The 12,340-nt window shown below is 39.7% G+C and overlaps 1 protein-coding gene across 1 annotated transcript; it reads right to left on the bottom strand.

Annotated features, from left to right (window-relative positions):
- Positions 1–361: 361 nt before the first annotated feature.
- Positions 362–10,846, bottom strand: LOC108673199 (catalase). Its single transcript, XM_018160986.2, has 10 exons — positions 10,701–10,846; positions 8,402–8,585; positions 5,299–5,440; positions 4,793–4,943; positions 4,188–4,384; positions 3,366–3,483; positions 2,872–3,009; positions 2,348–2,557; positions 2,019–2,171; positions 362–1,836 (listed from the first exon to the last, which is right to left on the bottom strand). The coding sequence occupies exons 1-10, from the start codon at positions 10,752–10,754 to the stop codon at positions 1,666–1,668; spliced, it is 1,518 nt and encodes a 505-aa protein (XP_018016475.1). The 5' UTR covers positions 10,755–10,846; the 3' UTR covers positions 362–1,665.
- Positions 10,847–12,340: the final 1,494 nt, after the last annotated feature.

The raw sequence follows: 12,340 nt of genomic DNA, 5'->3' as shown, positions 1-12,340 counted from the left end.
TCAAGAGCTGTAATGAACACAACAGCGTAACGAGCACGGCATTGTTAGGCTTACAATGGTGGTAAGTGACAAGATCTTGTATAGCTAAATGAAAACAAATGTATTGACTACTGAATTCATTTAATTTTTCTCTACTTGAAAAATTAAGGCTTTCCACTTTTAAATTCATAACAACCAGCGCATTTTACACACACACACACCCATAACACGGGATCTTGTAACGCGCAGCCTACACTCTCAAGTCTACCTGAAGAAATAAGGTTTTGAATCTAAGTCCAAAGATACAGTTAAAAATACGCTTGCTTATGAAATTAATCAAAAGTAAATTTTTACTTTTCCAGAAATAGAATAAAAGGCAGGCTATTTTACCGATTTATTACTCACTGAAGCATAATAGATAAAGGGTCATTGAAATGTATGTACCGCACAAAGATCCAACAACTCCACGATATAATAATAGAACGAGCATTAGAACAGTGGCAACATTATCTAACCCGTAATACGAGACAGAAAAAAATACTACATAAACCTTCAATGAAACCGGAATCGCGCTCCAAGCAGTACAAAGTAGCTAGTTCAAACAACCAGCAACGAGTTAATAGAAAAATATTAAATGCAGGTTATACTCTCAAACAAGCAAACTCTGAAACAAACAACAAGATATTCGAAAATTAAATTCTTGTAAAAACAATGAAGCCACACCGAGAAGACTTTATGACAACTTTAGTTCATTCGCTTAAAATTTACCAAAAAATTAAAAAATTTTAAACACTCAACTTAGGAAAACCAGCGACGCAATAAACGCTTAGCTCAACATATTATTGCCGATTCACATGAGCGATAAGTTCTCATGAACTTATATACCTCTTCAATTTTGAGATGATATTGAAGTTAGGCATTATTTCAAACGAAATCATTCAGCCAGATCAATGCATTTCCCACAATAGGAACAAAAGGCACGATTTAGTGAATAATACGCTGACGTAAATTGCCATCACTAAACGAACATTTCACAGCAAAACGTCCTTAAAAATAGGGTAACTCCGACAAATCCATTGACAAAAATTACTCTGCTTTGTTGAATGTTAAGTTCGTTGAGATTTTGCTAAGGGATTCTGTAGTTAAGAGTGAGCAATAAATCATATAATAAAATAATCTTGATATAAACTAGTCGACCATCATTTAGACAACTCTGCGGAATGTGATTCATTGATGCTGGGCACCGTTACGCTGAAATAGCTGAAGTAATCATCGAGAATTATGCTTCCAGCAAAAGTAGTACGGACATAACTGATGCTAACGACGATACTAAATAAGCCACTCGTTTCAGATCCGTGAGTCTAGTCAAACCCGATTTCTGTAGATTACAAGTTAATAATATCCATGATAATTTAATATAAAATAATGTAAGGCTTTCAAAATACGCATGGAATATTATGAGCGCAAAGAAAATGTTTCAGACACAAATACCAGAGACGGGCACTTTCGTCATCGTCCGTGTTGCTTTACAACTAAAACGTTCAATTACAACACCACCGAAACCATCACAGATCAAAAATAAGAGTGAAGAGAGCATATTCATATTAATAATCTTGAATGTCATGAATAGACCAGCCAAAAATCATAGCCTTCGCAATAATTTTCAGGAATTAGATGGTGGAATTTCTAAAGTTTGGCGGTCTTGAGTTTAGCGATGCGTTCCCTGATGGCCTGTCCGAAGCCCGCGTCGACTTTAGCGAAGTTTCCGATGGCGCGGTCCTGGATGAAGTCCATGGCGAAAACCAAGTGGCCTGCTATGTTGTCGGCTAGGCGGCCGCGCTCGGCTTCAGATAAAACCTGTGAGAATCAACACAAGTTCAGATAATTACCACCTGTAACAAGAATGAGATTTTCGCTACAAAATTTCAGAAATCTGTATAATTTTGAAGGACAAATTCCCCATTTTTTGTTAAGATTTCTGTTCGTTGTTCATGTAGAGGAGGTTGTAACGTAAGCCTACATTAGACCTGCACACTCACGTTTCTGTAGAAGTCAGTGCACTGGGAAAAGTTATCTTCATCCGAAGAATTGAAGCGTTCGATATCACCAGAGTACTTTGCTTTACAGCCGTTGTAGCTCTTGCAGTCAGCGGGGCCAGAGAAGCTGTTGGGGTAGTAGTTTGGTGCCCCAGCCTGCAGCAGATTTAAAAATAATTATGAGTAAATTATCTTTCGATACAATAAATGAAAAATGTACGGAGGATGCAAAAATTGGGAAATAAAATCTTGGACTTTCTAACGTTAAAAATCGAGTAGACCGTGAGGCCGAAAATAATATCTTGATGTATAAGAAGAGAACCACAACACACCTGGTTGTCAGTGACACACATGAGCCCATCTCGCTGGTAGTTAGCAGCCTTGGTACGGTAGGGGCAGTTGACGGGTATCTGTTGGTAGTTTGGCCCGAGGCGGTGGCGGTGAGTGTCGGTGTACGAGAAGAGGCGGCCCTGCAGCATCTTGTCTGGCGACGCTTCAATACCGGGCACCATGTGAGCCGGCGAGAACGCGATCTGCTCCACCTGACTCGCAATAACGAGGTACACTCAGACGATTGTTGGCGATCACGTTAGTTATTTGAATGAATAAAGTTAAAATCAGGCGTCAAAGACAATTGACCTCGCAAAAAATTAGGAATAATCCATAACTATGGAAGCAAGTAGCAAAAAGAAAATATTTTGCTGAAAAACAGAAGGATAAGTTTCAAAGATGTTAAAGTACGTTAAAATATATTCATTTTTTGCAGGAGGAATTCCTGAATGCAAATTAGAAAACTATGAACGTCAGAAAATATTAAATAGAAATGTGATTAGAAAAATCTGAGCACATCGTTTACCTCGGCGAAATAGTTCTTGGGGTTACGATCCAGCTTAACTTTTCCAACCGGAATGAGAGGGAATTCCTTGTGCGGCCAAACTTTGGTGACGTCGAACGGATTGTAGCGGTACTTTTCAGCTTGTTCGTATGTCATCACCTGCAACGAAGAAACATCGTATAGATGAAGGTGGCTCAGGAATTATCATTGTCGGAGAAGAAATTGCAAGGATCGAAACTTGTTACTTTGAAACGCTTTTTTCAAAAGGGCGCAACAACATGTGCACACATCGCGTGTTGCATTTCTTAAGTAAATAAAGGTTTTCCATACACCAATGGGCCGCGTATTTGTTATGCCTTTCTGGAATTATCCGTGTAACAAGCACACAAACTGCAGTGTAGTGTACAAAAGATGTTCAGTTTAATGGATGAGTATTACCTGAAGTAGAAATGCATGCACAAAATAAATATGTGTAAAATGCCGAATTTGAACGGGCGTGTCCCGCGGCAAGGTACCTGGATGTACATAGTCCATGAGGGATACTGGCCCGCGGCGATGGAGTTGTACAGGTCACGGATGGAGTAGTCGGGGTCGGTGCCTGCCAGCTCGGTCGCGCGCTCCGCCGACAAGTTCCTGCAACCAAACAAAAATTATGAACTTGAATGTCATCCGTGTGCCATATACTCTGCCGCTCATCCGAGTTCTTTCTACTCGTGATTATCCAGATAACAAGCTCATCCGAGTGATATCCACTCTGTTCAGTAAGACCAGCCGCAAATTAAGGACAAATCCAGAAGATATTAAACAGAATGACACATACCCCAACGAATGCCTCTATTAATCTAGTTCAATCATATACTTCAGCTATTGAACTGGTGTTTTTAGGACCAGTCATAATGTGATTAAATTAAATTAAGTGATATTACCTGATTGAATTATTTTAAACTTGAATTAACATTCAGTGTTTCAATATTTCCACTGAGAATTAATTATTCGTTTTTCGTCAGAATATAGTTCGTCACTAGGCCAGTGAGAAGAAATTATGAGCAACTGGCGTCAGTGACGATGAGCGAAATGACGCTACTAAGGCGCAGCTAACTAGAAGACGAGTTGAAAAAACATTTCTTCGCATAATTCCTTCATCATTTTTTGGAATAAACGAGCAGTAGAGAGAATTATACGAGGACCTTTGACCTGCAATACAAGTATTCGACAAAATACAATCGTACTTCAAATCTTGGTCAGAAAACTGACCTATGGATTTAGTGCTCCGGCACGACCGAACATTAGCATAGCTAACGTAACTGAAAAAAAAAATTATAAACACTGAGCCGTACTTGATGCCCTGATCGGTCTTGAAATGGAACTTGCAGTAGACGGGCTGGCCCTCTTTGTTGACGAGTTTGAAGGTGTGTGAGCCGTAGCCGTTCATGAAGCGGAAGCCATCGGGGGTGCCGCGGTCAGAGAACAAGAAGCACACCTGGTGAGTGGTCTCTGGTCGCAGGCTGATGAAGTCCCACATCATATCAGGGTCCTAGGGAAACCATGGTTTACAGCAAGTCGGTTGAATTTCGTTTTTCGTTTCGTTTCGTTGAAGTGGGTATTTTTACATCGAAAATTACGCGAGTGCATAATATAAAAAAAATTATGCATGACAAAGAAGCATAGAACGTTAAATGTGCTCTGGTTCACGAAATTACCCGTATTTCTTTACTTTTCTCCATATTTTTAAAATCACATTATTTACAATTGCATTTTTAACATAAAATGGAATGTATTTTTTCCTTAAATCAATAAAAAGGGCAAAGGAAGCTCCATGCTGAGTTCTATTCATCAGAGTCTCACGCATCAGTAATTTCAACATAACTGCGGGCTCTTCATTCACAAAAGAAATAAATCCCATCGTCAGAGGCAGTTTCAAGCACACTCAGAAGCCACTCACCTTAAGGTGCGTGGCAGGGTTTCTCTTCTGCGTGTGGATGAAGGAAGGGAAGAGCACAGGATCCCGAATGAAGAAGATCGGAGTGTTGTTCCCCACGAGGTCCCAGTTACCTTGCTCAGTGTAGAATTTTATCGCAAATCCACGAGGATCCCTTAAGAAAAAATTTATGATCATAAATACGAAGATCGATTGGAACAAGGTTCAATTTCGAAATAAATTGACAGGACAATCTAGTGAGAGGGAATTACGATAGTGACACGGGTAGCTAGGGGTGGGAAATCGATTACATTCGTTCACGTTCATGTAACTTTAAAGCAACAATGGAACGTACAGATTTGGTCAGTATTCAACCAACAACCATCGAGAAAAATAGGCCTCTCGGGGAAAAACAACGAAATATCGGGCCCTCGATATCTGGTCATGGAATTGAACGCCAATCCTTAATCAGGCAGATGCTAGGTTCAAGGCTTAACATTAGGCATGCATGGGCTGTACTGTACACCCACCTGGCAGTGTCGGCTGATCCGCTCTCACCGCCAACGGTGGAGAACCTGATGGCGAGGGGCGTCTTCTTGCCCACTTCACTGAACACGGCAGCCTTGCAGTACTTGGTTATGTCGTGCGTGATCTCCAGCGTTCCGAACGCACCTGTAATGATTGAAGAGGCAATTTAATGCTATAGGTAGTCATTAAGTTCAAGAACTTGTTATGCATAAACTGTTTTTTAATGAGTTATTAGTTTAACACTGGGCTTACACTCTTCTCATTGGCTAGGTGCATGGACGCACGAAAAAAACCACGCACATTAATGTAAAATTACAGAATGTCCTTAAATTGTGATTTACAGCGTATATTTTAAAGCGTTGATATAATTTACCTTATAATAAACTCGTTCCTTTTCTCGCTATATGAATCCCTCCTAAAAATATACATTGCGTCCAAAAAATAGTGCATTCGAATGGGAGCTAAATGTTCCCCTCGCAGTCGTTGTGGTACACCTAAAAGGAAAGAAATCTCAGCCGCTTCAATAAAAAAAAGTCTGTAGCCTACGGCAGCTCCTCACAAAGAACTGTCGAGTCACGGCGAAGAAGGAAAGCGACAAAACCGTCATTGCTCGACGGGAAAACCCAAGACCTTAACGTTCAGCGCTGATACCTACAATGAAGCGAGCTAGAACATTGCGTTGAAGTTACGGGTTTTGCTTAGGTAAGCGTGCTAAGATGAACAAATTAACCCGTGTCTGAGTAAGATATAAGAATCAACTTAACAATTATAAAAAATTAAAGTAAGCATTAATTCACAATCAGGAGAAACCTCAGCAAGGATTCCGTATAATTCTAACATTATTTTTTTTTTGCAATTCGATTCATTCAAAACTAATTTTAGCTTTAAAAATATCCTAATGAAGATAAATTTCCACAATTCAAACATATCAATTTACGAATGACTGAACTGCATTATTAAAATTCGAGAACAGGGAAACGTTTGGCACTTCTGCATTGATTATTATGTATAGTCTCTTCAACGGACCAACCCAGTGCAATCCAGATGAAGCTACGTACTGATACGAGGAAAAATTAGTCTGGGTGCACAGTTTTCCTTTGGCAGGAGACAAGCAGCGCGCATGAAGTTGATGCATCATGCCTTGCACTGCGCATGCGCGCATGGCAACAGCAGGAGTCGTTCGTTCAGACCGCTAGAAAGCATGAGTGGCTCGCTTACATTCGTTCGTAGGATGATGAAGCAGCTTTCTCTTCTAAAATTGACTTTGGAAAAACAATGGCGTCGCTACATCCCGACGGCAAGCTTGCAGTGCAATTCCGTGCATATGCATAATCGAAACATTTACATAGACCCGATTTTATAGAACCAAACCTATAATTAATCTTTTCATAAAAGCGGGAGCATTCAATATGATTTGCTGTTTCGCTTGACGATTTTATATGCTACTATTAATTCATCAGATTGTATGTGTTACTTGAAACTCATTCTTCTTGGATGCAGCATCAAGTAGTGCCTACGAGAGGTACGAAGTGACAAAGATAGGAGCTATCAGGCTGATAAGATGCGCGGCTTGTTGTGGGAATTAACACAGAAATCATTTTCTCTGGGAAAGACTTTTTACATCGTTTCAGCAATAAGCTATATAAGATTTTATTAGAACATATAAGATATAACCAAGTGTAGTTACCATTGATAATGCACCGCTAAAGACTTGAGGATCCTGCAAAAACATTAATTTAAAAAAAAAATTAATTAAACAAAAATTAAAAAAAAAATCCGCATCGTGCTAGCCTCGGAAAAGGACAGTTATCAAACAGGAGCGTTAGTTTCCTCTCAAGAAACAGTGGACTGTAAATTGTTTTAATTTATAATGTTGAAATTTACCTAAATGCACAAAATACCCAGAGCACAGAGAAGCAATACGATTAAAGTAAACTTTAATTCTACTGTGTTTTATGCAGAAAAATTTAATCTAGCTTCTAAGACTGAGCATGCTTAATTCTTTTGCCTCTATTTCAACTTTTTATCTTTAATTGTCTAAAACATAGGTATTAGACTTCATCTTTATTTATTCGAGAGCAGTTAAGGAATGTGCAAGTAAAGGTTCCAGTGGAGGCACAAAGTTCCCCAAAAAACGTTCAGCGTCAAGAAAGTCTGTGAACCGGACGGACGCCGCCGTGCCGGCAAGCGACGAACGGTCTAGAGGGCAACCTCAAGGTTACAGCTCAGGGTGGGGTGGCCATTTAAACCGATAGTCTTCAACCTTATATAATATCCCTTGCAAAAAAAAAACATTCTTTTAGCCTGGAACTTTATTTAATTATTTTGAAATCGTGTGCAGGCATGGAGAAAATACAGTCGAGATGAACGTAAAAATTTAGCTCATTTATACGAGTTTTAAAAGCGAAGTTGTCTACGACAACGACGGGAGCCTCGATATCTGGTCATGGAATTGAACGCCTTCAGCGACGTGACTCGACGCTGCTCAATACGTAAGCCACCAACTCAACGAACGTCGAGCGAAGAAAAAATGCGGTTACATTTCTCGAGCGCAGTTTCGGAGGTCACGTCGGCTTGCTCCACTGCACTCCGCAGCGCAGCTCAGTTGACTAGCCTGCATGTGCACACGATGCTGCCGCTGTCAGCTCAATGCGTTACTATCCGTGCGAAAGATTTCCTGGCAATGCCTCTTGATCAACTTTTTATAATCATTCACGGGATCAAAATTCGGACAAAAATTCATATCGTCATTCATTTGAACAGATTATTTTCATACAGATTTTTCAGTATCAATAAAGTTTAATAAAACTCTAAGATTGCGCCAAGTAAAAATGTAATATCTGCAGCCATGACTCAATTAGGGAAAGTTAAACTAAAATTATCAAAGCTTTAATTGACCCGTTGAATTTCGCTTCGATTGACCGACCTGTTTGGGAGTTATAATAGAACAGTTTATTTTCGTAATGTTACATGGTTGTCCATCAATAAACTAATGCGTGGGCTATATAAACTTTAATCTTTTGCCCAACCAAACCAAACATTCGGCGCACTTAATAAAAATAAATAAAGACATGAAACAATTGATACATCGTCACAATAACACACCTCCGCCCTTGGCGTGCACCACGCGCTCGGGGATGCGCTCCCGATCAAAGTGGGCCATCTCGTCCAAGAACTGCAGGTCCTCCAGCAGCAGAGGACCGCGCGGGCCGATGCTCAGGGAGTTGAGCTTGTCGCCCACTGGGCAGCCGGAGCTCGTCGTGAGCGATCCGGGGCATGATTCCTTTTCCTGTACAGGGCGGTAGACGGTTCTCAGGTTCAGAGATCAAAACGACGCATGTTTATTTGTTGATGTTCAAAATATAGCATATTTATTTGTTGTACCAATAGGTGTCGACATATTATTAGTATCCATGTTGTCAATTCATGATCTATTGTGTTGATGAATTGCTTGAATCGAAAAAGCGAGTCATGGAAGTTGTCTGCTGTTAGAGATGTTTTTAAGTATTAATGTCAACAGATTGCTTAAATCGTTAATTCACAAAAAATTTAAAATCGAAAAAGATCCACACAAATTCAACATATCTTTGTCAAAAACGTTTCGGCGTCCAGCTCTGAAACGATTTTTAGTTTCGGTTCGATTTTTCCGGCTCCGATTTTTGGAATGGACGATGGAGCTGGATTCCGGAATGTTTTCAGAAGAGATATGGTGAATTGGTGTTGAATTTTCTTCGCTTTTAAATTTTCAGAGATGTAATGTACATAGTTGAGTGAGTGGTGTAGTGTGTTCGCAGATAAAGATATGAAATCGAACTGAGAATCAGCAAAATCACATAACAATCTCCACGAATGTGTTACATCCAAAGAACAAACTTTTGTCTTTTTTTTTTTTTGCATCAAAGTTTGTAACGCATTTCTTATTCACGTCTTGTTTTATCGTTGCATCGCTATAATGAATCGTTTAATAACTTAATTAATCAACATTTAATAAATTTAATTAGTACAACATTTTTTATCGAACTTCTAGTATAACCAGAAATAACTCAGACACGAGAAAACTGTATAAAACTATATGTCCTCAGAGATTGTAACGCGGACGGGTGAACTCTGAACGCAATATTCGATGTACACTGTTTAGGACATGCGATATAGTAAGCTTGAATTGGAAACGATTGCATTTACTCGTGAAATCACCATAACCACCGATGCTCGCAAGGCTCTTACCGGCAGCATCTCAAAGGCGTTCTGCGAACTCCATTCTTAGCTCGACAAGTCACGAAATTAGGACCAATTCCAGGAAAACACAATAGGCGTTACTGTACGAACAGTTCTGCTGCAGTGAGCTGCCGAGTTTTAATTTGAGTATGTCAACTGGAAACAGTGACAAGAACGTCAAAAAATCCTCGTTAAAGGTTAAATTCTAGCAGGATCGGCTAATTTTAGCTTCTGTTGTCCGCCTAAAGTCATTAGCCTGCCTGTATGAGACAACAAAAGAACGGCATAAGCAGCTGAAGAATCCATTAGACTCGCTCCAAAACTTCACGCACGTGCAAATTCGTTCTCAGCTTGCAGGCCACGTAGGCTGCAAGCTTCACATGTAGCCTGTTGTGTCGGGCGAGATACACATAGTGCAGCCAACTGTACGATTAGCCTTAAGAAATGACGGCACAATAGTACGGCATTATACTCACGTTTCAGATTAGGAAAATGTGAACTAATACACGATTTTTAAGTACATTATTTATCAAAGAACTGTATTTTAGATGAAGATAGCAATTCCATGATCAAATGGAATCGATCCATGCAAATGGAATGATCCATGTGATCATTCGTCACCCAGCACCCTAAGTATGTGATGTGTGTGACAGTGTGAGTGTCCTAGCAAGTCCATTGAACTATTTAGACTGTGTGCACTAAAGGTGGTCAATGATTTACATACAACGCAAAGCGTGATACGAGAGAACCACATTTCGCTGGCAAAAATACACGAAATTTTTGTACAGAAGAAATCATACATCAATGGAACATCACGGCTTTACCATTACAATTTGCAAGCACAGAATCTTCGAATGACAAATAGTCAAAAGTAGAGTATCATTGTACCAGTAGGACTTGACCGACATCGTAACACTAACAGACAGCTGTATCAGACGCAAACATATGTTAGTAGTAGGCATGAACGAACGTTTGAAGCAACATAGGCTACCTCAGCCTCAAACATTTAAAAACGGAAATATGTAACCTTATCTCCTAAAACTACTCACGGTTCAGTACAAATTAAAAACAAATGAACTAGTTAAATTAGTTCCCCAACCAACTTTTATTTGTTAGCAGGAGCAAGAAAGATCAAACATCAATTTACTATTCAAGCTGACTCTCTAAATCTAATTTCTACTTCACTTACAGTTGCAGAGCTCTTGAATAGCTTGAGCTGATCGGCAGCAATATCTCGCGACATGGTGATGTTGATAACGAGCAAAAATTATAAGCGGCGCAACTACACAACCTTCTGTTTTGGCAACCAGTCGGCAACTGGCTTGCGGCTGCGAGCCTGCAACCAGTCGGCAACTGGCTTGCGGCTGCGAGCCTGCGACTGCGAGCCTGCGGCAGCGGTGCGGCGGCAACGGCGCTACCACTACCAGTAACTTACTGGTACTTACTGCTTAACTTACTGCTTACTGGCAGTAACCAGTCTACCACCAGGAGCCAGCAGTGCCGCAACAGAGTTGGAAACCGATATCTTGTGTTCATGAGCAGAATAAACATTGGCAAGGGGTGCATGAAATTTGCAAATCACCGAAAAGCAATTTTGTTTTGCTATCTAAAGCCTTGTTCGGCTAAAAGTTTTGACTAATATTAAGTTTGTCTTGGATGGTTAAAAGAAAAGGTTCATAGTTTAGCAAGCTAATTCAGGTAATTTTTGGTTTCTGCTCTATAGCAGATCGGCAGAGCCATGGTTTAATTAATACAACTATGGGCAGAGCTAGCTTGTTTACGCCTTTCCGGCAGCAGTTTCTCAGAAGGACTCTAAAAATAGCTGGCCGCTCCTTGTCCTATCAAACATATTCTAGAAATTGTTAAGGTTAACTTAAATCTTTGGCAACCTGAGAACGCATATTTTTCTGACAGTTGACTAAATGTTGGCGCAACATCCAGCCTAGCAACACTATTTTAGCCCGGAACTATGCTGCAATATGCATTTTCATTATTATCTATATCAACTTGAAAACTCCATTTAAATGAGACCTCGTTAAAAATACGCAGCATTCCGCGGTATTATACAGCAAATCCTAAATATAAATATATACATATATTACGATGAAGATATTCTATCAATATCTTCTTGCTGTTGTCCGTTTTGTGGTGATTGAAATGACCCTGCACGGGGCACTTGTTGGATTACCCAGAATATATTCAGCAGATGATTTGGAATCTTAGATCAAAACACAGTACCCAAATGTACTCATGACGTCAATATATTTACTATAGGGAAAAGCGTGGAAATTATACCCTCGATGGGCGTTCGCCAAATGGCCGTGCCCGGGAAGGAGGAAATGCTCTCGGTAAAAAATAAGCCTCAGTAAGGAATATGTAAGATTTTGTTATATTTTTTCGTTGTTCGCGGAGCTGAGTGAAGTTCAAACTCCAAAGTACTAAATAAGAGTTTCTCGACTATTGCTGTTCCAGCGCTAGCTACAACATCAATTATTGAGTTATATTGGCATTCATTCTATTCATTAAAAGGTTTTTCATTACACATTCATTAAGGCTACATGATTAAGCATTGATGCAACACAAATGAGCATTTCCAAAATATGAAGATTTTATCGGGCACGTTGTGATCTTTTATATGTGGAATACTACGAACATTTGACTTCAATAAATTATGGCACTTATTATGTCATGTATGTTTATCATACGTATGTACATATCGTGAAAAACTTATTCAATAACTCTCTGTACAGAATGATTATTAAAAATAGAAGCGCTATTACTATCGAAAGTCAAATGAATGCTTACATGCCAAGATCGTAGGGCAACGTG

This window comes from Hyalella azteca, unplaced genomic scaffold, assembly GCF_000764305.2.
Source record: "Hyalella azteca isolate HAZT.00-mixed unplaced genomic scaffold, Hazt_2.0.2 contig6145, whole genome shotgun sequence".
Taxonomy (NCBI): Eukaryota; Metazoa; Arthropoda; class Malacostraca; order Amphipoda; family Hyalellidae; genus Hyalella; species Hyalella azteca.
This window is presented reverse-complemented; position numbering and strand designations above follow the sequence as displayed.

Coding starts and splice junctions, on each gene's coding strand:
- LOC108673199 (XM_018160986.2), bottom strand. CDS start 10,754: ATGTCGCGAGATATTGCTGCCGATCAGCTCAAGCTATTCAAGAGCTCT. Junction 4,944..5,298: donor GGATCAGCCGACACTGCCAG/GTGGGTGTACAG, acceptor TTTTTTCTTAAG/GGATCCTCGTGGATTTGCGA. Junction 2,558..2,871: donor CCAAGAACTATTTCGCCGAG/GTAAACGATGTG, acceptor ATTGCGAGTCAG/GTGGAGCAGATCGCGTTCTC.